The 27,823-nt window shown below is 42.1% G+C and overlaps 1 protein-coding gene across 2 annotated transcripts in view; it reads right to left on the minus strand.

The window, feature by feature from the left end:
- The window catches only part of GRIA3 (glutamate ionotropic receptor AMPA type subunit 3), a 272,830-nt gene that overhangs the window by 52,292 nt on the left and 192,715 nt on the right, over nucleotides 1–27,823 (minus strand). For both annotated transcript variants that reach the window (XM_088028930.1, XM_028122723.2), the window contains exons 10-11: nucleotides 27,184–27,390; nucleotides 14,854–15,230 (exon numbers count right to left, since the gene is read on the minus strand). In XM_088028930.1, coding sequence (XP_087885056.1) covers nucleotides 14,854–15,230; nucleotides 27,184–27,390 — 584 coding nt within the window. The remainder of the gene's footprint in view (nucleotides 1–14,853; nucleotides 15,231–27,183; nucleotides 27,391–27,823) is intronic.

Here is a 27,823-nt window from a genome sequence, read left to right on the forward strand (position 1 = left end):
GCAGAGAATGGGACAGAAGATGGGTAAATTGTCACAAGGGAACATTTGGTTCTTAAAGGTAGCCACGCCTTTGGCACTCCGTGGGGTGTTTGTGAACAGGCAGACTCGGATATATCTGAGTGCTCAGGAAGTTGAGCTTTGGACGCATCCCTGGTGATTGCAGTGGTCTGCAGACCAAGCTGAGGAATATTGTTCTCCTACCTCAGTGATTCTCGACTCCGCCTGCACATCAATATCATCTGGGAAGCTTGAGATGAAAGAAAACAAAGTACGACGACACGCACAAAAATGCCTGGGCTCCACCCCAGACCAACTGAATCAGGCCCTCCGCGGCGGGGGTTAGGCCGAAGCAGTAGCATAAGTATAAAGCGCTGGTGCAGCCGGGATTGGGAGCGACGGTCCTGAACCGTGAACGCTACCCAGGGAGAGCGTCTGTGGGGAGTCAGGGGCCAGGGAGGGCCCCGGATGCTCAGGGATGGGATGCGGCTCGGCTCGTTCGGAGGCAGCTTCGTCTCCTTCACAGTGTTGCTGAAGGCTGGCTCTGGCTGCAGAAATGAAAATCTGGTCCCTAGGTTTTATAAAACATCGCCACATTCTCTCTAGGCTAGTTCTCTCCGTGGCAGAGCTCCATTCTGATTAGGCTCTGCTCTCCCATGCCCAGAAAAACTCTCAGGAAAAGAACCCGCTCTGTCATGAAGGGAAGAATCGGCGCAGGAGCCTGGCACATCCCCAGGCTCTGTGGGAAAGAGGGCAGTTCTGGGCTGAAAGCCGGCAAATCAAGCTCGTCTTTGTTTGTACTGGTATTTGACCACTTTGAAGCAAATTTAAATTCCCGTGTCCCAAGATAAACTTTTATTAGCTTCTGGAAAATTCAGTTGCTTTTGACTTTACATTCTGGTCAAATAGTTTTGGCAGGTGTTTTGATAAATGTTGTTCTTTATTGATGAACTAAAACAAAGCTACTTGATTTTTTGAAGTCTGTCATTCCTATTGGTTCCTGGATGCTTAAAACCACCCTTCCTTCTTTATTTTTGAACACAATCACTTTTTGCCTTTCAGATGTGAAAATCTGCTTTGCAACGGACTTCTCTAACTAAGGATTATATTCTCTCAGTATCCCCTCTGGGAACATGTCCCTCTTAATCAGAAGAGGTAAAAACATTGGGATGAGGCACAAAGAATGTGTCCAAATGCTAAATGTTTACAGGATATTTCAGTTAGGAATTTGGACCTTTATAGTCTTTCTTCATTGCTGCCATATATATTTAATTTATCCTCGACTGATCTGACTCTGGCAATAATTTTACCACATAAAAGTTAATGTTTCAAAGTAGCATCTGTAGTAATAGGGTTATAAAAATGATAACAATAATAGCTAACCCTTACTGAGCCCTTCCAGACTGTTCTGATTGCTTTGGGTTCACATGGATCAACTCTTTCAATCCTTCCTCTCTATGGTTAGGTACTATTTTTACAGATTAGAAAACAGAGGCATTTTGGGGAGAAGGAAAGATGGCGGAGAAGTAGGGGTCCCCGGAATTGAGCTGCGTATCTACCAGACCACTCTGAGCACCCACGAAACCAGCCTGAGATGTAAGAAGATCTGGATCCCTACAAACAATATCACAGGCGGTTGGTTTCAAGGTACGAAGCAGGGAGCCGTGATTCCGCGGGCAGATATCGGAGGACAAACGGCAGCAGGAGGTTGCCAGGCCGTGGGGATCCTACACTGTCGGTGAGCGACAGCCTTGCGCGCTGGGGACGGGGCACAGACTTGCAGGCCGGTAGCGGCGGGGAAAGGACTTTAGGGCAGCCTCCGGGGCGGAAACCCGCAGCGGCAGGGTCGTGCGTGCGCTCTGGGAGCGGCTGGCGGTTTTAGAAGCACAAAGGGCAGAGACGTGCCCCGACCTGGAGGCAGGACTGGAGGCACTGTGGAGAGGCGCACAACCCAGGGCGCTGCAGTTTATAGCAGCACGGACAGAAACGGAGATGGTGTGGCCTGGAGAGCTCACTGAAGAACAGACTGTGGTCTCTCTGCTCTGAGGCAGAGGGTTGGAAACGGTCTCTTCTGCTCTGACTCACGGAAGAGACGCAGAAAGCCACCAGGAAAAGCCGCCAGAGAACAAAAGCCCCCAAAACTGATTCCCGGTGAGCCCATCCCCCGCCACAGGGGGGCAGGGCAACTCCGCCCAAACAGGGTTGCCTGAGTAACAGCGCGGCAGGCCCCTCTCCCAGAAGAGAGGCTGGGAAAACAAGAGGCCAGCAACCCTATGGTCCCAAGAAAACAGGTGCATCTTGCTTGGGTTCTGGTCAATAATTTGGACTCTATACATTCCCTCAAACACCCATCAACAGAATGACTAGGAGGAGGAGCCCCCAAAATAGAAGAGACTCAGAGATTATGACTTATGCTGCAGATTTACAAATGCATGCAGATATAACCAAGATATCGGAGATGGAATTCAGGCTAGCAATTGTGAAGACAATAGCTAGAATGGAGAAATCAATTAATGGCAAAATAGAGTCTCTAAGGGCAGAAATGAAAGCTGAATTGGCAGAACTAAAAAATGCTATCAATGAGATCCAATCCAATCTAGATAATCTAACAGCTAGGGTAAGTGAGGCAGAAGAAAAAATAAGCGACCTGGAAGACAATATAATAGATAAAAAGGGAAAAGAGGAGGCCAGGGAAAAACCACTCAGAATCCATGAAAATAGAATCAGAGAAATAAGTGACACCATGAAGCGTTCCAATGTCAGAATAATTGGAATCCCGGAGGGAGTGGAGAGAGAGAGAGAGAGAGGACTAGAAGATGTATTTGAGCAAATTGTAGCTTAGAACTTCCCTAATCTGGGGAATGAAACAAACATTCGCGTCCTAGAGGCAGAGAGGACCCCTCCCAAGATCAAAGAAAACAGGCCAACACCCCGGCATGTAATAGTAAAACTTGCAAATCTTAGAACCAAGGAAACCATCTTAAGGGCAGTTAGGGGGAAGAAATTCCTTATGTACAGAGGGAGGAACATCAGAATAACGTCAGACCTATCCACAGAGACCTGGCAAGCCAGAAAGGCCTGGCAGGACATATTCAGGGTACTAAATGAGAAGAACATGCAGCCAAGAATACTTTATCTGGCAAGGCTGTCATTTAGAATGGATGGAGAGATGCAGAGCTTCCAAGACCGGCAGAAACTGAAAGAATATGTGACCACTGAGCCGGCCCTGCAAGATATATTAAGGGGGGTTCTATAAAAGGAGAAAGACCCCAAGAGTGATATAGAACAGAAACTTACAGGGACAATCTATAAAAACAACGTCTTCACAGGCAACATGATGACAATTAATTCATATCTTTCAATAATCACTCTCAACGTGAATGGCCTAAATCCTCCCATAAAATGGCACAGGGTTGCAGATTGGATAAAAAGACAGGACCCATCCATATGCTGCCTACAAGAGACTCATTCTGAACCTAAAAATACATCCAGACTGAAAGTGAAGGGATGGAGATCCATCTTCCATGCCAGCAGACCTCAAAAGAAAGCTGGGGTAGCAATTCTTATATCAGACAAATTAGATTTTAAACTAAAGTCTGTAATTAGAGACAGAGAAGGACACTATATCATTCTCAAAGGGTCTATCCAACAAGAAGATCTAACAGTTGTAAATATCTATGCCCCCAACATGGGAGCAGCCACCTACATAAGCCAACTGTTAACCAAAATAAAGAGTCCTATTGATTACAATACGTTAATTGTAGGAGACCTCAATACTCCACTCTCGGCAATGGACAGATCATCTAAGCAGAAAATCAACAAGGAAACAAGAGCTTTGAATGATACACTGGACCAGTTGGACCTCATAGATATATACAGAACATCCCACCCTAAAACAACAGAATACTCATTCTTCTCAAGCACACATGGAACTTTCTCCAGAATAGACCACATACTGGGTCACAAATCAGGTCTCAACTGATACCAAAAGATTGAGATTATTCCCTGCATATTCTCAGACCAAAATGCTTTAAAACTGGAACTCAATCACAAGAAAAAATTTGGCAGAAATTCAAACACTTGGAAGCTAAAGACCACTCTGCTCAAGAATGTTTGGGTCAACCAGGAAATCAAAGAAGAACTTAAACAATTCATGGAAATCGATGAGAACGAAAACACATCGGTCCAAAACCTATGGGATACCGCAAAGGTGGTCCTAAGGGGGAAATACGTAGCCATCCAAGCCTCACTCAAAAAAATAAAAAAATCCCGAATTCACCAACTAACTCTACACCTTAAAGAACTAGAGAAAAAGCAAAAAACGATGACTAAGCCACGCATTAGAAGAGAAATAATTAAAATTAGAGCAGAAATCAATGAATTAGAAACCAGAAACACAGTAGATCAGATCAACGAAACTAGAAGTTGGTTCTTTGAAAGAATTAATAAGATCGATAAACCACTGGCCAGACTTATCCAAAAGAAAAGAGAAAGGACCCAAGTTAATAAAATTATGAATGAAAGGGGAGAGATCACGACTAACACCAAGGAAATAAAACATTTATTAGAAATTATTACCAACAACTATATGCCAATAAACTGAGCAATCTGGATGAAGTGGAGGCCTTCCTGGAAACCTATAAGCTGCCAAGACTGAAATAGGAAGAAATTGACAACATGAATAGGCCAAGAACCAGTAACGAGACTGAAGCAGTGATCAAAAACCTCCCAAAAAACAAGAGTCCAGGGCCTAATGGATTCCCTGGGGAATTCAACCAAACATTCAAAGAAGAAATAATACCTATGCTACTGAAGCTGGTTCAAAAAATAGAAACAGAAGGAAAACTTCCAAACTCATTCTATGAGGCCAGCATTACCTTAATCCCCAAACCAGGCAAAGACCCCATCAAAAAGGAGAATTTCAGGCCAATATCCCTGATGAATATGGATTCCAAAATCCTCAACAAAATCCTAGCTAACAGGATCCAACAATACATTAAAAGGATCATCCACCACGACCAAGTGGGATTTATCCCCGGGATGCAAGGGTGGTTCAACATTCGCAAATCAATCAATGTGATAGAACACATTAATAAGAGGAGGCAGAAGAACCATATGGTCCTCTCAATTGATGCAGAAAAATCATTTGACAAAATACAGCATCCTTTCCTGATTAAAACTCTTCAGAGTATAGGGATAGAGGGAACATTCCTCAAGTTCATAAAATCCATCTATGAAAAACCCACAGCGAATATTACCCTCAATGGGGAAAAGCTGAAAGCCTTTCCCTTAAGATCAGGAATACATCAAGGATGCCCACTCTCGCCACTATTGTTCAACACAGTACTAGAAGTCCTAGCAACAGCAATCAGACAACAAAAAGAAATAAAACGTATTCAGAATGGCAAAAAAGAAGTCAAACTCTCTCTTTTTGCAGACGACATAATACTTTACGTGGAAAACCCAAAAGACTCCACCCCCAAATTACTAGAACTCATACAGCAATTCAGTAATGTGGCAGGATACAAAAATCAATGCACAGAAATCAGTTGCTTTCTTATACACTAACAACGCAACTGTAGAAAGAGAAATTAGAGAAATGATTCCATTTACAATAGCACCAAAAACCATAAGATACCTCGGAATAAACCCAACCAAAGAGGTAAAGGATCTATACTCTAGGAACTACAGAACACTCATGAAAGAAATTGAAGAAGACACAGAAAGATGGAAAAACATTCCATGTTCATGGATCAGAAGAATAAACATTGTTAAAATGTCTATGCTACCCAGAGCAATCTAAAACTTCAATGCCATCCTGATCAAAATTCCAATGACAGTTTTCGAAGTGCTAGAACAAACAATCCTAAAATTTGTATGGAATCAGAAAAGACCCCGAATCGCCAAGGAAATGTTGAAAAAGAAAAAAAAAGCTGGGGGCATCACATTGCCCGATTTCAAGCTATATTACAAAGCTGTGATCACCAAGACAGCATGGTACTGGCACAAAAACAGACATATAGACCAATGGAACAGAATAGAGAACTCAGATATAGACCCTCAACTCTATGGTCAAATAATCTTCAACAAAGCAGGAAAAAACATGTAATGGAAAAAAGACAGTCTCTTCAATCAATGGTGCTGGGAAAATTGGACAGCCACATGCAGAAGAATGAAACTCGACCATTCTCTAACACCATTCACAAAGATAAACTCAAAGTGGATGAAAGACCTCAATGGGAGACAGGAATCCATCAAAATCCTAGAGGACAACATAGGCAGTAACCTCTTTGACATCGCCCACAGCAACTTCTTTCAAGATACATCTCCGAAAGCTAGTGAAACAAAAGCAAGAATGAACTTTTGGGACTTCATCAAGATAAAAAGCTTCTGCACAGCAAAGGAAACGGTCAACAAAACAAAGAGGCAAACCACAGAATGGGAGAAGATATTTGCAAATGACACTACAGATAAAGGTCTGGTATCCAAGATCTATAAAGAACTTCTCAAACTCAACACCCAAAAAACAAATAATCAAGTCAAAAAGTGGGCAGAAGATATGAAAAGACACTTCTCTGAAGAAGACATACAAATGGCTAACAGACACATGAAAAAATGTCATCATCATTAGCCATCAGGGAAATTCAAATCAAAACCACAAATCAAAACCTTACACCAGTTAGAATGGCAAAAATTGACAAGACAAGAAACAACAAATGTTGGAGAGGTTGTGGAGAAAGGGGAACCCTCTTACACTGTTGGTGGGAATGCAAGTTGGTACAGCCACTTTGGAAAACAGTGTGGAGGTTCCTCAAAAATTTAAAAATAGAGCTACCCTATGACCCAGCAATTGCACTACTGGGTATTTACCCCAAAGACACAGATGTAGTGAAAAGAAGGGCGATATGCACCCCAGTGTTCATAGCAGGAATGTCCACAATAGCCAAACTGTGGAAAGAGCCGAGGTGCCATTCCACAGATGAATGGATGAAGAAGATGTGGTCCATATATACAATGGAATATTACTCAGCCATCAGAAAGGATGAATACCCAACTTTTACATCCACATGGATGGGACTGGAGGAGATTATGCTAAGTGAAATAAGTCCAGCAGAGAAAGACAATTATCATATGGTTTCACTTATTTGTGGAACATCAGGAATAGCATGGAGGACATAAGGAGAAGGAAGGGAAAATGAAGGGGGGGAATCGGAGGGAGAGATGAACCATGAGAGACTATGGACTCTGAGAAACAATCTGAGGGTTTTAGAGGGGAGGGGGGTGGGGGGACTGGTCAGCCCGGTGATGGGTATTAAGGAGGGCACGTACTTCATGGAGCAGTGAGCGTTATATGCAAACAATGGATTGTGGATCACTACATCAAAAACTAATGATGTATTGTATGGTGACTAACATAACATAATAAAATTAAAAAAAAGAGAACAGAGGCGTTTTACAGATAAAGAAACTGAGGCATGGAGAGGAGAAATAGGAAAGAAATACCCACATTTTGGTGCTACAGAACAGTCATAGTTTGTCTAAGAAAATCCAGAATGGTGTATACATTACAGAAGATGCAATTTTCTGACAATAACTGAGAATTATAGTTGTAGGAAAAGCAAACATATTTGGATAATTATTGTTTATTATCTGTTGTTCATTTGGAATGGAACTGGGAAAGCTCTCCTTATTTGGAATGATGGGGTTTTCCTGAGACCAAGGGGAGAACTGATTTTGGAGTATTTCCAGAATCATGGTTTGGTATGGAAAGGGGTGTATTAAGCTGCTGCGAATACCAATGGTAGTTTATGCATTGTCTACTTGAAATGGGGAGAAAAATACAGTAATTTATGGAAATTGCACTTGTGCCGTTCTATCAAGGCTAATGGACTGCGTCTGTATGATCTAAAATCAATCCTGCCCATGCTAATCTGGTTATTTGGCCACCATAATCGGTGACCCAGATAATCATGTGGTTGATCTGTAGGACTTAGCTGAGATTGGCTGTTGACATGACTGAAAATAAACCTAAATGCAAAATGGTCATTTTTGTGGCCTCTTGTGTACATGGCTATTGGCTCGGGCAACTACATGGTTAATATGATGATATTCCTATGTGCATGGAGAATTTTAGTGGATATTCACATAGAAATGGTATAATAGTATCCACAAGCCTCAGCAGAGATGGAAAAGGAGCTTCCTTGGAATCCGTGTGAAATGCACAAGCTAGCATTCAACAATCTCCCCTCAAGGCAGCAGTAGCTTTGACAAGAGTCTTGGTGGAATTTCTACCGCTTTCTTTCCTTTATGGCATGAACGCCTAAATCCTTTCACTGAGAAAAGGTACAGTGGAACTCACAGGGAAGAAGCTCTGTAAGAATTTTTACATTTCCCTTTTCTCATTAATGAAACTATAGCCATTTAATAACCCACATTTCACACAGAGGCTATATAAAAAGTGACTGATGGGTCAGCCCCATGACATTTTAAAAAGGATCTATTAAAACAAGACAAGACTTTATAGTTGAGTTAAAAAGACCTGTCATTTTCCAGTTTCTTCCCCTCCATTAATGCAGCTTCAAAATGTTTAACATTCATTTCAAATAGTTTTGTTGCACAAGACAGATTTTGAGTTTGGCATAATGAAATGGCTATAAAATGCTGCACATTTAGTATTTATAAAAATGCATTATAAGGAGCATATCGTACCTTTTGAAGAAATGTAAGAGGAAGTGAATGAAAGTAGATTAGCAACAAGAGAAAAACGACATAAAAACACCGCAAAATAATATACAATGCTCTTGTTATCTGTAATCATATGGAAGTAGAGTTTCCGAGTTAATAATAAAATGTATTTTATGACCTCGGGAATAATAATAGAAGTGAGCTATGTGCTATAACCTTAAGCCTGTAAGTAAATTTTGAAATCTGCACTTTACTAGCTTTGCAAGATCAAGAGCTGAAACTGTGACCACTTCTCCTGTGCACAAACTCTTCATCACACTCTCTCCCCCCATTCTTTCTTCCAAAGTGTGTGTCTTTTTTTTTTTTAAGATTTTATTTATTTATTCATGAAAGACAGAGAGAGAGAGAGGTAGAAGGAGAAGCAGGCTCCTAAGGAGCAGGGAGCCCGATGTGGGACTCGATCCCAGGACCCTGGGATCATGACCTGAGCCGAAGGCAGATGCTTAACCATCTGAGCCACCCAGGCGCCCCAAAGCGTGTGTCTTTTCTACACTCTATTCAATGCCGATTCTATGATAGATTTTTTAAAAAAATGTGCAGAATCAATCTTTGGCTCGTATAGTATTTTCTGATGGGAGTAAGAAACCATCTCCTGAAGACTGAGAACTACAGCTTTCAGCCAGAAAAGTCATAAAATGGTGGCAATAAAAATTCTATTACATCATTAATTGATCCCCACATCACTACTACTTTGAAGAGAGTTTGCAGTAGGATGAGACTCTGGTCAGACATCAGCAAAGCTGAAAGGCTATTGCTTAAAATGGAGCTCCCAAATCCTGTCGTGTTGGTCCCATTCATTTCATACCCTTCGTGTCTTTTATTATTTGGCTTGTATTTTCCGTTTGACAAAAGGATCTGTATGTCAACTAACCTGGATAGATGCCCTGCCTGCTCCTCTCAAGTCTCTGATATCTTGCAGAATTAGAGAAGAGTAATGCCTTTGGAACAACATGCACACAGTAATCAGATTCAAGTTAGCGTGTCCCCTCCAGTTTCTCGGCTAGAATTCCCCCAATCCTCCCATTTTCAACTTAGCCCTCAGATGGCCCTGCAGCTTCGAAGAGAGTCAGCAGGGGGAGCATTTGTCTGGAAGGACTCGGACTTTGGACTGCTCAGCAAGGTTCTATCCAAGTTTCACAAAGGAAATAAATGACAGATTTAAAAAATTGTAACGTTCTGTCAATATCAGTAAATCATTAGAGAATATACAATCAAAACATTTGCACGAGGTGTAATCCTTAAGGAGGGTACTGTATGAATTCAAGGAGGCAAGTTGTTGGTTATTTCTCATCAAGAATCAGCTATGTGGCACTCCCTACAATTTCAACTGTATTCCCAAGGAGTTTTAGGGACTAACATGCAAGTGAAATATTAACTATTAGTATTTGTGAAATTAGGGTGGTGAAAAGCAGCCAGTTTAATAAGGAGGATGGCTACCCTTTACCGAGAACTTACTGTACGCATGCCAGGTACTATACTTTACACTTTACGGATGAGGAACTGAGGCTTAGCCAGATTTAGCAACGTGCCCCGAGTTACACAACTCCTAAGCAGATTGCGAATCCAGTGAGACTAAATCCCGCACCCACGTACTTAACCCCTACGCGCTACCTCCATCTGGCTATACCCACTGCAGATCTCCCCATCCCCCTCCGGTGCAAGAGGGTTGAGTGGAATCTCCTCATACTTTCTTCTCCCGACTGCCCCAAACAAATCAGTTTGTATATGGATATAACCTCAGCTGATCACCTTGATTAGCCTCTCTAAAGGCAATTCAGCCTCTAGCTGAATTGTTCACTCCGAACAATTGGAGTAGTTGAAAATATCAAACCTAATATTGACACGGGCTCTTTAAGCTTCTAAGCCCCTGTCAATACCTTTATTTGATGGAAATACAATGACGCTCGGTGCGCCTCATGCTGTCTCACTGCTGATTTCCCACCCTTTTACTCTGAGTGGATACACACCCGGCAGCATTTTAAGCGCTCACTGCCTAAAACTTTCCTTAACAACCCGGGCGATGGCAGAGTTTCATCGGAGGTCGGGAGACCGGAGAATAGTCCTGGGCACGCACATGAGGAAAGAATGGAACAAGCAAATGCACTTTCGGGTCGGGAGTGGGAGACAGTGTGTGGTAGTGGGAACAGTTATACTGCCCGCTCTTAAAACCCCTTGACCCTGACCTCCACCACAGTATCTCTCCGCATAGGGTTTTGTCTCTGTTGTGAAAAAAGCAGCATGAAGTGGACCGGCGTAGGGTGTGGAGTTGGAGTTAGGTTTGAATACTGGTTCTGCCATTAGCTGTGTGACTGGGCCAATTATTTACCCCAAGCGCCACCTTCTTCAACTTAAAACCGAGCACATGGTGGCAGTGTTTGGAGGATTAAAATCCACAGGATAATGCAGGAAAAGTGCCCAGACGCAGTGGGAGCTCAGCGAAGGCTGTTTCCCCTCTGCCCTCAGGACACAGAAGCAGTTGGGTTGATTTATCTGACGTCTCCTCCTGCTCTGATAGTTGATATAGTTCTACTTTAAAATGTGGTCTCTTATAATTCCTTGAATTGCTTCAATTTTGGGAAAAGTCAGAGTGTACAATGCATGTTCACATGCGGCGCTTTCTGGAGAGTCTGACTTCTAAGTGTGGCCATTAAACAAAAATAAAGTATAACACTGGCATTTGCCGTCAAGGCAACCATGAATCTTAGAGCGCAACTCTGTCACTATCAGGAATTTCGAAATCTGTTAGTAGAAAAGCACATTTCAGTGGAATTACTGTTATACAATTGAGCACAAATATATAACCAATAGAGCTCTCAAGACAAGGAGAAATAAGTATGCTACAATGTATAAAATTTTATCAAGAGGCTTAAAGATATAATTTCCTTTGAAGGACACAAAAGACAATATCGAAAGAGGGATCATCCATTTGGTAGAAAATATACAGAGTAATAACTTATTACTCAAAAGCACAAAAAGGAGAATATTTGTTACTCTAGACCGGTCTTATTCCATAGCCTGTGGGTCCCACTGCTGGGTTGAGTTGCAACCAGCATTTAAAACAGCATGGCACGCTGTAAGGGTAATGTTTGGTGATGCTTGTGATACACACACACACACACACACACACACACACACACCCCGACTCATGACGGAAAATGTATTTCATACTAAGGGACATGGTCAAAAAGTTTGAAAGCCATTGCTCTATATGACAGTATCTAGTGCAGTGTAATGATAAATGTATCCTGGGAAACAAAAAAGGATTTGTAGCTTAAATTCTTCTACAAAAAAAAGAAAAAATCTATCCAGCTTGTCATTTTCAGGTCATCATCTTTAAGTTAGTACTTAATGAAGCAATATGCATAAATACTTCTAAAAACAGATAGCTTTTGAAGAGTCCTGTTTGAGTATACAGAGTAGTATGTAGCACTCCGGTGGGGATATCACAAGTTTAGTTTTGAAAATTCCCTTACAGAAACCAATAAAATCTCTAGCCTTAATGACTCTTTAGCATTGCCTCAACACAGATTACCAGCCATGTTAAAAATCACTCAATTAAGGATTGTTCAGAACCCTAGCCTCCAAGTGAACGTTTTAAAAAAAATAAAAGAAGAAACTAGCAAAATAAATGAACTCCCAGATGGTATCACAAAATGACACACATTATAAGCACAAAAGGAACAGGGAGTGAAATCATTTAGAGTATCTGACCAAGCAGATTGAGAGTGGCAAAAGGTATGACCCTGACAAAAGAGGCTTGCCCCATACACGTTACATTAGAAATTTGAAGATGGTTACCCATGAGTTATGCTGCAAATCTTCATTTGAAATGTTTTGTGCTCCAGGTGGATAATCTTAAAATGAAGTATGCTGTAAAACCATAGTAGGTGACCTTCTGAGTCCTTATATTCTAAATGAAAATCCCCATATGTTTGTATAATGGACTCTAGTCAGTATTTGGATTAATGTTCAATTTTGCCCAAACTACAACTTTTTATTTCAGAAAAATAAATAATAATATAATTTAAAAATAAATAAATAATGCCCTCCCCCCGCCGCCCCACCGATTTTAAAGCTACCACATTTGCTTACAATATTTTATGATTACGAATTCAACACTGTTTTTGTTTAGGTGAATACCACTAAACTAAGTGGGTGAGGTCCAGGACATTCACATTCAGTATTTTCAATAGCTTCGCTGAGATAAAATTTGCATCTCATCAAATTCACCAATGTAAGTGTACAATGAATGAGTTTAGTCAACTTAAGAGTTGTGCAACCATCGCCACAATCCAGTTTTGGAACATTTCCCTCACCCTGAAAAGTTCCTTCATGCTCATTTGTGCTTAATCCCGACAGGGCCAGGACGAGAGTGAGACCAGTGAGGCATTTACCCCATGCACAAAATTTAGAGGGGTACCAAAATCTCACTAATCAAGATAAATAACATTTCAGTGTAATATTTTTAAGAAAATCAAGATTAATGAAAAAAACCCATGATGAACAAATATCAAAATTTTAAATGAAGACTGAATTTGCCCCTTATGCTTGCTGTACTCAGCCCTGCCTGCCTCAGCCTAATCCTCACCCTTCTTAGCTTCACTCTGCTCCCTCTAAGTCCCTAGAGACTTTCTGTCTCTATGGATTTGCCTATCCTGGACAAACGGAACAATGCAATAAGGGACATTCAATAAATAGAATTAAATAAATGGAATCCTATACTATGTGGCCTTTTGTGTCTGGCTTCTTTCATGTAGCATCATGTTTTCAAAGTTCATCCATGTTGTAGCGTATCAGTAGCTTGTTCTTTTTAATTGCCAAATAGTATTCCATTGGATGGATATGCCACATTGTGTTCATCCATTCACTTGTTGATGGACATGTGGGTTGTTTCCACTTTTTGGTTTTTATAAAGCTCCTATGAACATTTATAAGTCTTTGTGTGGATATAGGTTTTCTTTTCAGTAAATAAGTAGAATTGCCGTGTCATATTTTAAGTGTGTGTCTAACTATAAGAGTCTGCGGAACTGTCTTCCTATTTGGCGGTAGCATTTTGCATTCACCCTACTAATGGATGAGAGCTATAGTCATTCTGCATCCTCGCCACCACTTTTTTATTATAGCTGTTCTAGAGGATATATTGAGGTATCTCACTGTGATTTTAATTTGCTTTTCCCCAATGACTAATGATGTTCAGCATCTTTACATGTGATTATTAGCCATTTGTATATCTTCTTTGGGGAAAGGTCTATTCAAATATTTTGTCCGTCTTAAAAATTGGGTTGTTTTCTTTATAGTGAGTTGCAAGAAATCTTTATATATTCTGTATATAAGTCCTTTATCAGATGTATCATTTGCTAATATTTTCTCCCAGTCTGTGGCTTGTCTTTTCATTTTCTTAATTAAGATGTCTTTTGAAATGTGAAAGTTTTGAATTTTAATGAAGTCCAGTGTGTCAATTTTTAAAAAATGGATTGTTCTTTTTGTGTTTTGAAAACTCTTTGTCCAATCCGAGATCATATAGACTCCCCCTTAGGTTTTCTTTTTTTTTTCCCTCTTATGTTTTCTTTCCGTACTTTTATAGTTTTAGTTATAAAACTTGGGCGAGATACTACAATGAATAGTTCTAGGCAGTCTAAGAGTGAAATGAAAAAGGTAGGACAGTGCAAGGGGAAAGTAGGAGGGCTTTTAAGAAGAGTTCTATATTCTTTCAAATTTTTTCTAGATCCCATCTCTAGACAAATGAGAAAATGTTTTAGCTCACTTAAGGAGGAAATCATGTCTGATTGATCTGATCAAGATTTAGTATTAGCTTTATCCAAATAATATTAATTTTAGCTGATAATGCTACCTTTACCCAGAGTCCAAATGTTTGCTATGATAGATATAAGTATACAATACCATAGAAATGCATGAAGGACATTCAAAACAACACCAATAACACACTCACTTTATGGACGCAAGCAAACAAAATGGCTTGATGATAATTTGCTGTTGGATGGAATGTCAAATGAAAGAAATCTGGACTTGAGATGGGTGAATACCAGATGTACATGAATGGATCATGGCCACAGAGTGCAAGGAGGCATTGGGTATGACATGGAAACAAACCTTGGAGAAATATCACATCCTTGCTGCATAAAGGCACCCAAGGAAAACCAAAGACTGTTAAATATTCCAAATTCATTCGGAGGGTCAGGAGGGCTTTGCGGATCACGAGGTTCTTCACTGTTGTCCTCCAAGTGCCATTCATAGGGGCTGAATCTGCTGACTAGGAAAAGAACTACGCTGACTCCAATGTAAGCAAAGACGATGCACATCCAGATTTCATAAGCCAAGGGATCCAGAAATGAGAAGACGCCTGGTTTTGACTTCTGAGGCTTCTTTATCATGATGGAGATGCCCAGGCTCATAAATGGCTTTGAGAAATCTATGACTTCTTCACGGACCAGGGTTATAGTGAGTGGAGCAACCGCTATATCAGCCCTCTGGAAAAAAAAAATTGACTTTTAGAGACAGTATTTCCATTAGTCATTTGCTACTTACTCTACCTCTTTGGTGGAAATATAAACCCTTGGATCCCTATAACCAATTGATTTGTCAGTGCTTTGTCAGAAAAGTAGTAGCGTTCGATGGGTTCTAAAACGCTCTAGCTCGGGGCTAAGTAAGAAGAGGGCACCGGTGGCCTTTTGTCCTTTGTGACCTATTGCTTAGGGCAACCAACTCATTTTTTTTCTTCAGTTAGTTTTGCTATCTTGCAACTCAACTTGTACTCCCTAAAGTGACAGATCACTGCTTAACTCTTTTAATTTTTTTTAAAGCTAGTTCTACACTTAACGTGGGGCTTGAACTCATGATCCTGAGATCAAGAGTCACATGCTCTACCGACTGAGCCAGTCAGGTGCCCCAATCACTCCTTAACTCTTGTTTTCTTAAAGATTCATTTATTTGTTTGAGAGAGAGAGTGAGAGAGGGGTGGGGAGGGGCAGAGGGAGAGGGAGGGAGAGAATCTCAAGCAGACTCTGTGCTGAGTGCAGAGCCTAACGCAGGTCTCAATCCCATGACCCCGAGATCATGACCTGAGCTGAAACCAAGAATCAGACGCTTAACCCACTGAGGCACCCAGGCGCCCCAACTCTTGTTTTTTTAATTTGAATTTGCATGCTCTTATGTCTTAGCTTCTTCACATAAATGGAAGTTCTTGAGAGGCAAGCATGTAGTCTAGACTCCTTATACGTGCCTCCCTCCCCACCATGAGTGGCAACACAGGACTACAGTCCTCAGTTTAATTCTTGAGTGTTTGCTATTATTCTTGAGTTATTTTCTCCAGAGAATGTCCATTAAAACATAGGTTCTTTAAAGGCAGGGACTCAATCTTCTGTTTGTTTTTTTTTTTCAATCTGTCACTGCAGCACATCCTAAATAAAGAAACTCTGGATGCCTAGAAAATTAGCTGTTGACTATTGAATATAATCTATGCAAACATGAAAGAATTCTGCATGGGCAATAACAAGGGTAAAGCAGTTATTAGAATACATATTAATATCTATAGGAAGCCATCATGTCTAGTGATAAATATCAGTGTAGTGCTCATGCGTATTGGATCAATAAAATAAATGTGTCAGTAGTGCCCTGCATAATGGGCTCAGGCAAAGGCGGGCTCAGGCAAAGGCAGGCAATGTTTTTATATTAATCCCATGAAAAAAGGCATTAGGAATTTCTTTTCTTTTCTTTCTGGCACTGGGAATTTCTGCACTTATTTCTTTGGTCTTCCACAATTGTTCCTCTACCCCAGTAGTAGGTTTAGTATACTTTAGTCTGGAGCCAGGCCTTAAAATACACACCGAGAAAAATGCTTCTAAGGAAAGCCTTTTGGATGGTATATCAGATATGAAGTAAAAACACCAATTTTGGTGGGCTTGGGCGGCTCAGTCAGTTAAGCGCCTGACTCTTGATTTTGCCTCAGGTCATGATCTCAGGGACAAGAGATCCAGCCCCGTGTCAGGCTTCATGCTGGGTGTGGAGCCTGCTTAAGATTCTCTCTCTGCCTCTCCCTCTACCCCTCCCCCTGCTTGCCCGCGCACGGGCACTCTCTCGCTCTCTCAAAACAAAAAACAAAAACACAAGGACCAATTTTGATAATTCTTTTTCTACATTAAATAGTTATACCTCAATATCCTTACCAGTGGGGAGAGGTGGAGGAGGAATGATGAAGTCTGAGATAGAGGATGTTTTAAAAGAAATGTTTTACTACCTTGAGTCCCATATGGTGACTCAAACTGATTAAAAAACATGTCTTAATTAATTTAAAGGGAAATTCAGATAATAAACAGCCAGCTAACATTTATTCAGTGCTTACTCTGTGTGTAAGCACCTCGTATATATTATCTTATTTAATTCTCTCAGCAAACTTAAGGATGGCACATAATCATTCCCATGTTAAAGAAGGAGAAACTGAGGTCTGGGATTAGAACCCTGGTCTTCAGATTTCAGAACTCACGTCCTTTTATTCTTTCAGGTTTTTATTTAAATTCTAGTTACTTAACATATAGTATAATATTTGTTTCAGGAGTGATTCATCACTTATATATAACACCCAGTGCTCATCACATCATGTGCCCTCCTTCATGGTCATCACCCATTTAGCCCATCCCCCACCCACCACCCCTCCATCAACCCTCAGTTTGTTCTTTAGAGTTAAGAGTCTCTTATGGTTTGCCTCCCTTTCTTATTTTTTTATTCCTTCCCCTATATTCATCTGTTTTGTTTCTTAAATTCCACATGAGTGAAATCATATGGTATTTGTCTTTCTCTGACTTATTTCACTTAGCGTAATACACTGTTGCTCCATCCATGTTGTTGCAAATGGCAAGATTTCATCCTTTTTTATGGCTGAGTAATATTCCATTGTGTGTGTGTGTGTGTGTGTGTGTGTGTGTGTGTGTGTGTATATACCACCTCTTCTTGATCCATTCATCAGTCGATGGACATTTGGGTTCTTTCCATAATTTGGCTATTGTGGACAATGCTGCTAGAACTCATGCTCTTAATCACCACAATGTCCTAACGCCATAGATATGTGCAGGTTTCTACTATACATGGTTTTTATGTACGATAATCAACCCCTCTCAGATTCACTCCAGTGCATATTCGAGTGCCTATTCTGTGCCAAGCCCTACTCTTGATGCTGGGGACGAAGCAGCAAGCAAGACAGACAAAGCAGATAAAACTCCTTATCCTCATGGAGGATATCCTATAGCCCAGGGGGAGCTGCAGAAAGTATGCATTTCTTAAAGCCAACAGCACGCTGACCCAATCTACCTGCATGGATCACTACCATCTCAAACTCCCCATTTCTGAAGTTAAATCCATCATCTACCACAGGAAAGCTGATTCTCTTCTAAGTCTGTGAGTGATGCTTATTCCAAACTTTTTGCAGTCCCTAATCCTTACCAGCTCCACCCTCCCTGCAGGTGAACTTGCCTCTTTCTCTTTCTTTTTAAAGATTCTTTTTTTATTTATTTGAGAAAGAGAGAGAGAATGAGTAGGGAGCCTGATGCGGGGCTCGATCCCAGGACCCCCGAGATCATGACCTGAGCCGAAGGCAGACGCTTAACCGACTGAGCCACCCAGGTGCCCCAATCTTGCCTCTTTCTTTACTGAGATGGGAGCCAACTGATACAAGCTCTATTGTCTCCATGTCCTTTTCCTTCTCAACATATTGCTGTGTCTTCACCTATTCCTTCTTTTTTAAAAAAATATTTTATTTTTTCTTAAGTAGTCTCCACACCCCATGTGGGGCTCCAACTCATGACCCCAAGTTCAAGAGTTGCATGCTTTTACTGACTGAGCCAGCAAGGCGTCCCGATTTAACCTATTCCTTTTGTCGCTAACTCCTGAATCACCAGTTCTGCATTTATAACTGGTCAGAAGCCAAACCCAAATTTTACCCATTTTACCCTTTTGCCTGGGGCCAGACCTGATCATAGAAACAAAAGCTATCGAGGAGAATGGAATTGGCCAGAAAGCTAGTGGGTTTTTTTTTTGGCAGAGTCTGCATCAGCTAGAAAGAGGCTTGTCGTGCCAACAGAATTCACAGATGAAGCCACCTTCTATCCTTGCCAATGTGTTTCTGCCTCCATGCAAATGCCCCACTCGTATCATTTCCCATTTGATCTCATTTGAATTTAATTACTTAATTTAACTAGTTTTTTGATCGTTTAAGTCTAAATAACTGATCATTCCAAGAGAAATGGCCATTTCCTTGTTTTGGAAGGCAGAAATAAGGGGCATTTGTCTGAGAAAATCACTTTGGATTGCATTTCGGGGAATTTGGCTCTTTTCCAGCAGGTAAAGAAAGGAGTCTGAGAATCTTGACACCCTTTATGAAGAAAAAAAAAACACAATACCTCAGCAACAAACACTCACTAGATGATAAGCACAGCTAAACACTATCAAGAGGTGGCTAGATAGACGAAGTGGGGCTTCTTGTCTGGTTCCCAGGAATACGCAGCAAAAGAACAGATTCCCAAAGGAAGCCGTTCCTAATATGAAGTACTTTTGAAGTCACGTAAGACAACAGAAAGAACCTGCTCCCCTCAGGCACTTGCCTTTTTCTCTCAGTCCGGCTTTTTTTTTAAAAAAAGGGATTTTATTTATTTATTTATTTATTTTGGAGAGTGAGAGAGAGAGCACACACACGTGAGCTGGGGGAGAGGGAGAGGGAGACAATCTCAAGCAGACTCCCTGGCTGAGCACGGAGCCTGACCTCATGACTTTGAGGTCAAGACCAGAGCTGAAACCAAGAGTTGGACGCTCAACCGACTGCGCCATGCAGGCGCCCCAGAACTGTTTCTTTCTAAGGAGGTTTTCCAAAGAAGGTGGAGTTCGTCTGTTTTTTGGAGGGTGCTCCCTCAGTGAAGAATAGCATTAAATCTGTGCTTGATTAAGCCTCATTGATGTGGACCTGAGATTTCCCATGTTGAACCTTAAAAAAAGACCTATTATAGCCAGAAAAAGACAAAGGACTAGCAAAAAGCAGGTGGAAGAAGGATCATCCAATAGAAAGGAAGGAGCGCCTGATCAAGCCACAAGGACAGCCAGCTGGGTAGGGGACTTAACAACCCCTCCCATCCCTTCTATGCCTGCCTGGTGAGACCCACGCAGCAGGACTGTCCCATCAGCTCCGAGGCAGCTGGGGAGAAGCCCTTGCCCTCCGCCACCACTATCCCCTCATCCATATGAAAAGGATGTTGAAATGGTCAGTTATTTCAGAGCCCAAGACCTGCTTGGCATTATGTCTGTGGAGCAATCAACCTGAGTAGCAAGGGAAATGGAAGGAGTAGGTGACGAGTGTCAGAAAACGCCCATTTAGCTCTCCTGGAACAGCCACAACATGCAGAGGAGGGGGAAGGTCATTTCCAAGGCAGGCTAAAGATTTAGGAGGCCAACAGTGATGAAAAAGTGAGAAAGGCAACTCCCCAGACAGGCTTCCTTTCCTGGTCTCCGCTCCTTACGGAAGGCAGCTGTGCTGGGAGAGAGGGTTAAGAATGATCTACGGGGCTGGGGAGCATAGGGAGGAGGTGAGGTGCTGACTCCCTAATGAAGTGTCTCTAACTTCCGGTGTCTGGAACCAGTCAGCGGCCTTTTGTTCTCAAGCTTCAGCCTCTGCTAGTAACAGCAGTAGGCAGGCCATTTCCCCAAATCTAGGAGGGTAAGTTGGGTGGTATGTAGGTGCCTCAGGTAACGGATAAAAACCAGCAAATGGGAAGAGCTCAGGGCAAGTGTTTGCTAGTGCTTTTGCTTGCATCTTGACTACTTAAAGCATTTTAATCAAGCGGCTTATGAGTGGTTGTGTGGGCTCAGTAAACACGCCAAATTAGGTTTGATTTTTCCACTCACCAGTGGCAAAGCAAACCTGGAAGAACTGCATTATTGGAGGGGATTTAACTTGAGGGGATTCATAATCCTTTTCATAGGTGGGTTGCCAGTCGTAAATTTCATAAAACTTAAAACCCAACAAACTCCTATGTATAGGGATGATACACTTGCAGAGTCTGCAAGTTTAAGACAGAAATGACACTTAATTTAAATGGCATTTAAGACATTTTTTTTGAGCTAAAGGCTTATGTTGTATCTTAAAATATTTTCATCTGATATAAAACTTATAACCGACCTGGAGACAACACATGAGCAGAAGCTTGTCAGCCGCCATTTTAGAGCACTTTCTGAAAGCAAGGGGGACGATGGGAGAGGAGAGGCAATGTACTGGAGTGTAATGCATAAGAGATTATGTACAGGGAGCCTGGGTGGAGCAGTTGGTTAAGTGTCCGACTCTTGGTTTCAGCTCAGGTCATGATCTCAGGGTCCTGGGATCAAGCCCTGCTTCCGGCTCCATGCTCAGGGTGGAGTCTGCTTGAGATTCTCTCTTCCTCTCCCACTCGTACTCGTGCTCTTTCTCTCAAATAAATAAATAAATCTTAAAAAAAGATACTATGCTAACCAAGAGAACAGGCAGACATGACCTGATCCCTTATCCCTGTATCAGTCATAAGGTTCTAGTAGCCTTTGGCAGACATTTCCTTGGCAAGTTTAAATGTGTTGGAGAAAGGAGTGGATGGAATCAAGCTAGACAATAGGAATATAATGAAGACAGGACTTAAAACTGCTTTATTGGCTGTACTCTATGGGATATTCACTGTCTGCAATTGTTTAGATCTGGAGAAAGGGATGAGGTCTATTTAAATCTGTTCAACAACAAGCAGTGTCACAACAGGATCTCCTCATCTGCTTAGACAGAACAGATGTCCCAGTCTAGATCTATTGGTTAGGGCTCCTTGTCCTTGGGGAGCTGAGAGAGTTAAAGACAAAGTGAAGATAAAGGAGCATCCCGGGAACTGGGTAAAGGCCTTGTGAGACTAAATTTGGTTGGTAATCTTTCCCCACCCTCTCTGCTCAGAATGGCAGACGTCCATGTGTCATTAATGCTCCTTCCTGGAGTTTATATACATCATTTCAAAGAGAGGGGCACTTTTATCAAACCATCAGCCCTTCTGCCAAAGCCCAGTATAATCACCTGAAGAATAGAAGAGAATATTTGGTGTCTGTTACTGCACCCTTGCTTCTCTGCCTTTTAGCGGGAAGGACAGATCGACTTTCTGTCTTTCTTAATGGAAAATGAATCTATCTTAGGATAGTGACAACCTAAGAGGTAATTTCTTTTGGGTAGAGAAATGTCAGTGTGAATAGCATCTATAAAATTGCCATTTGTCCTGGGAGTGTGAAGGAGTCTGAGGGTGCCCAGGGGATGTGACCTGGAATCAATCATCCCCCAACCCCAAGCTCTCTGCTTTCTTCTAAGCCAGAGGTACCAATCTGGGCAGTGGTTTGGCCTTTCCCAAGGCAACTCTTTCCCTCCCCTTTTCTAAGTGCTGGGAACATAAGGAACACAGTAGCTGCCTGCTGGCAGGCGACCCTTTGTCATATAAGACCTCAATTTCTTTCCAGCCCTTTCCCTGACTCTCTTTTTCTGTTAGATCTTATCTCCTCTCAAAAGGCAGAAACGCCCAGCTGTTGACTTTGGGTTTTCAAATATTTCAAGTGATAACTAGGGATGTGCATTACGTTATTCTGGAGGCCACAGATAAGCAGGATGGTTATCTTGGATGGAAAAGCTCATAATCCAAATAGATTGTAAGCCCCTTGAAGGCAGGTGGGGATGTCATATATCATACACCAATCTTCCCGCAATTTGATAAGCTGAGTAAACTGGGCCAGTGTGACCCGGTGGACAGAGCACCGGGCCAGGAGTCATGAAACCTGAGTTATAGTCTAAGCTCTGCCAAGCTGTGTGATTTTGCGACCTTGTCATAATCCCTGCCACCATTCTTGTCATCCCTGTCTTACGTCAGGCCTTTCCTGGTTTACCCAAATGGCAGTCCTAATGGCCAATCCCGGCTGATCCCCATATTTATCTGTAAAATGAATGAAACGTAGCCTAAAAGATGTCTAAGAGCCCTGTTAGCAGCAAAATGTTTTTAAATGTCCTCTTAAAACACATGCTATTTTAGGGCCATAAAAACTTGTGGTCTGTAAGCCATTTAAGCTAGGGACAATTACCATGTGGTGATGTTATAGACATCCAGCTCAAAATCAAAACCGCTAAAAAGCAGGTGGACAGTTTCAAGTCCATAATGTTCTGAAGAGCTTACATAATGGGGCACATTGTGTCCTACTGACGTTTGTTTCAAAAATAGCCTTCTTAGCAATACAAGGTGCCCCAAACATCAACCTTGATTTGGTTTTCTTTAGAGGGAAAAGAAAACCATTTAGGAATCATCTGAAAAGAGGCTGCTGATTGGCTTCTTTCTTCCTGAACAAATTTAATTCATTTTGACTCTTTCTTGAGACTTTATGGTAGATACTGAAATCTTCGCAAAGCTTTTTTCATCTCTGCCTTTCTTCATATTTTTCCTACTCTGATCTGTTTTACATGCTAAAGGCATAAAAGAAAATTCCCTCCGGATAAAGCTGTGCCTATCTGCGTAGTTTTCATGTTCATTGCAAGAGAGTACCCCCACCGCCCCATTTTTTTAAGTAGGCTCCACACCCAGTGCAGACCCCAATGTGGGGCTTGAACTCATGACCCTGAGCTCAAGACCTGAGCTGAGATCAAGAGTCAGATGTCCAACCGACAGCCACCCAGGCGCCCCACTTTCCTTTTTTTCCTTAAGGAACTTGCAAACTACAAGATGCCAGGCCTGCTAGAAATGAATGCCTGTGTTTTCACTTCTCTCCATTTCTATCATTGAAAGAGAAGTGGAAAACCTGCCAATGCTGAAAGATTAAAATTTTAAATGAAGATGAGGACACATTCAGCTTATGAGATCATCTGCCTGAACAGAGAGGTTTTATCCAAGCATGACAAGAACATCCATTTTTCATAGCCACAAGTTTTAGGGGAAAGTGGAATTCAGCAGTTGGTTTGCAGTCAGTTCCCTGGAAACACCCTTGTGTTTTAATCCCAGAAAGCATCAGAAAATTGTTCCAGGTCAGACGAGGGCGGAGGACGTTTCTTTGAGACTTCCCTGGCTATTGCTTTTTGTCTTTAGTGGAAAGAACTGGAGGGAAAAGGTGGGAAGGCTCCTTCAGAAGAATTTTTACCTATTCAGCAGTAAAGTGCTGGTTTCTAAATTACTAAACAAGTAAGGGACTATTTAATTCTCAAGCTCCCTCACTCACACATATTGGGAAGAGGGAGAGAATGTGGAGATTAGGTGGGCGCGGTACAGAGGACATGCCAGAAGAGAAGCCAAAACCTGGTGAGAAAGCTGGGTCTTTGAACAGTGTCAGGAAATCTGTCTTGCTCTACATCACTGGGCCTAACGTCTTGCTCGATGCCAGGAGGGACTGGAGCTATTTACAGAATGTGACAAGCTTTCTTCTGAGACACTAGAAAGCTCTGGCTACTGAGTCGCAGTGGGATGGTAGAGCTCATGTCAGTTACTCTGGCCCAGTAGAAATTGATACCCCAAAGTCTTTGCGATGCACCTGGGGCCAATCTTCCCCCTAGAAAAGCAGAGGCACCAAAAGCCTTTCAACAAGTTTCAGCTATCTTTTAGGATGGGATGGGTCTGAAATAACACGTCAGCTGTCGGACAGTCTAGGGCTGTGGTGAAAGAACACGGACTTCTGAGGCACCTGGGTGTCTCAGTGGGTTAAGCGTCTGCCTTTGGCTCAGGTCATGATCTCAGGGTCCTGGAATCAAGCCCCATATCGGGCTCTCCGCTTGGCGGCGAGTCTGCTTCTCCCTCTCCCTCTGTGATCCCTCTCCCTCTGTGATCGCTTTTGCTCTCTCTCAAATAAATAAATAAAATCTTAAAAAAAAAAAAAAAAGAACATGGACCTCATAGTCAGAGACTGGGTTCAGATCACCGTGTCACTACAGGCTGTTTGGTCTTGGCATAAGACCACCTCTCTAGGCTTCAGTATTTTCATCTGTAGAATGTTAATAAGATGGCACCTCCTTTGGAGGTATGTTGTGAGTATTGAGTTACATGATGCCTATAAAGCACTTAGCACAGTGTCCGGCAACCAGGAAATAAGCAACAAATGGTAGCTAATAATAAAAATAAAATAATAATGGCAATGATAATAATAATAAATAATGGTAAGATATAAGATTACCTCCTACCATGAGGTAAATTTAATGAACATTGGCTGGGCATTACTGCATACCAGGCATTCATTCGTTAGAGCAAAAAGTGAGTATCTACGATGGACCACATAATGTGCCAAGTGCGGGGGAGAGTTGTGAGCAAGACAGGACCTCTTGGAGCCTGAGTGTTGGGGAGATGAAGGATAGAGAAGACTTGATCACCAACTCAGAAAGAAGTTAGAGCTGTGTCTAGATAGTTCAGAGCTTCTCAGGGTCCTTAGAAAGCATGACAGGTGCTCTGCCCCTCGTCCAGCCCCCTGTGTCTTGGCATTAGAAGTTCTTCTCTTTCTCATGAAGGAGTTCACTTGAATCTCATCTGCAGCTCAGCTCTACCCCAGTTCCCAGGGCCAACCTTGACCCAAGATGGGAGATAATTGGCTCCAGCTCCACTGCTGGGGGCTAAGGTTCAAATTGCCTTGCTGCTTGTCTGACTGGAGGACAGTGCCCTAGTTTTGATACTTGAGGTCCAGTCTCAGTTTAAGCCTTAATTCATTTTCTGTGCCCTTATTTTTAGAAATGAGCTTCTGCCTTTGTGCTTGTTCCTGAGGACCTGTTCCAAAAACTTACTTAGTGACCCCAGTCCTTCTGAGGGGAGAGCTGCACCTTATTCTGGCTGCTTCCCATCTCAAGCACCAGAGTCCTTATCCTGAACCTCTGTCCAAGAGATAACTTGGATGTTTGCTTCTTGCCAACTTCTTCTCAGTATATGCACCCCCTAGATTTTAGTCTTCCCCTAACCTGTTGTCTAGACCGGGACTGGTCATTGCGAGTACTCCTTATCTGTCAGAAAGCAAACCTCTGCCGAACACACTTGTCCTGATGAGCACTGGGTGACGTACGGAGGTGTCGAATCACTGTGTTGTGCACCTGAAACTAGTATAATGCTGTATGTTAATGACACTGGGATGAAAATAAAAAGCAGAGAGAACTAACCCTCGGCTGCCACCACCTACCCTTGGGTGAATTTTCTAGTGACTGGTTCACCCAGTGGGCCGTTCTTATGCCCACTTCTGCTTGTCTCTATAGGCCTCACTGGGTGGCCCAAGATCTGACATTCCCAATCAGGGGCCCAAACCCTTTCAAGTGAAGCCACTGCAGAGCTCTGAAGATACTGCTGTACCCCTTTTGAAAGCCCTAATTATCAGTATAATTCTTCTGTACTTGACCCATGGGCAAGCCCTTGGCAGAGCGATTCTGTTCATTTATTAATTCATTCAACAATTATTTGTTGAACCTCCATTCTGTGCTGTGCTCTGGGATACTGAAATAAATCAGATATGGCTTCTGTGCTCAAGGAGTTTATAGTCCACTTGGGGCAGCTGAACTTGTAAACAGATCATTATAATACTGGTTCAAAAGTACTACAAGAAAGCAAAAAGCAGGGGCACCTAAGCAGACCACAGGTGGGTAAATGGGATTAGGGAAGGTTTCCTGAAAATGCTGCCACCTGTGCTCTGGAGGACTGCGAAGCAAGGTTAGCTGATGGACAGGGGCAAAGGTACTTCCAGGGATGCCCTAAGTGGCAGGTGGGCACCTTCGGGGAATGACACATACTTCTTGGCAGCTGGAACACTAAGTATGAAGGGGGAAGAGTCCAAGACAAATTAGAGAGGTAGGCAGGTGCCAGATGATGAAGCGCGTTATTTGCCATGCTCAGGGGTTTGAATTTTATCCTGATTTTTCGCGTGGGAAATTACAATGATGTGGAGATCTGATTTGCCAGGGTAAGAGTAGAGGCAGGGAAATCAGTTAAATGACCAATAAGTGGTAAGAACCTTAACTGAAATGATGAGGGTGGGAATGAAGAATGTGTCTGGGTTTGAAAGACAGAAGAGTAGCACGGATAGGACATGGTCACTGCCTAGAAATGAGGGAACAACGAGCAAAGATGACTGGGTCGCTTAGGCGAAGTTGTTGAGGCAACAAGGTGGGTGATTTTGCGGCCCAACACAGGAACAGATTTTCAGCAGAGGGCAGGCTGTGTTTAATGTTGCCAAATAAAGTTCCCCAATCTTACTTTGCTTTTGGCAAAATAATCCTGTTGCCCAAAGGATGCTATCGACAACCTACTTTTACAAAAGTCAACTGGAGAAGAAAAAAAAAATTTTTTTTTACAGACCACACAGAAACTATACAATTGGATAAGTACTACACTTGAAAATAAAATCTATCTTTGTTAAGTGGAAAGCACAGAAGTAAATGAAAATAGAGTTGAAAAAACTTACCCCGTAGACAAGTTCCCCAACCATGCCATTCCATATTTTTGTCTCTGGATCCCTTGCGCCATATTTCCCGTCGCCGACAATGGACAGTTTGTATTTGATCCTTACGTGTTTGGCTATTTCATAGGCTAAGTCGACGCAATAGCCTTCATATCTCTCATTTCCTTCTAATTGCTCATGGTTCTTCTTATACATGACATATGGTGATTCCTTTGGGACAAGAGGAAGATCGAAGGATTACTCCCATACATTTTTCTAAGAGATGACACATGCCATAATCAAGTTTTTCCCCAGTGTAGCTGTTGAGGTTTGGTGTGTGAAAAGAGCCTTTAAAATATGTTTGCTTAAGAAGCAGAAGAACCCAATCGACTGACTATTTGCTGGGCTATATATTCCTTGGAGTCCTTAACTGATGATTTAAAGATGTAGAGAAGGATTTAAGTTCTTTTTGAGGGTTTGAAAGCAGGACCGGGTTTCCACCTATAAAGTCTTTGTCTTAGTCAAACTGGACAGAGGTATTTCCCTTACATGAAGGTGAACTGCCTTTAATTTCTCGGGATTTATTACAGCCAGCCCAGGCAAGCCCTCAAAAAGCACTGTGGTCTTTTTGAGGTCAAAGTCTGTGGCTTATTTGTGTTTACAT

The sequence above is a fragment of the Eumetopias jubatus genome, unplaced genomic scaffold (genome assembly GCF_037043125.1).
Source record: "Eumetopias jubatus isolate StellerSeaLion01/CBP00866 unplaced genomic scaffold, mEumJub1_p1.0 scaffold_11, whole genome shotgun sequence".
Taxonomy (NCBI): domain Eukaryota; kingdom Metazoa; phylum Chordata; class Mammalia; order Carnivora; family Otariidae; genus Eumetopias; species Eumetopias jubatus.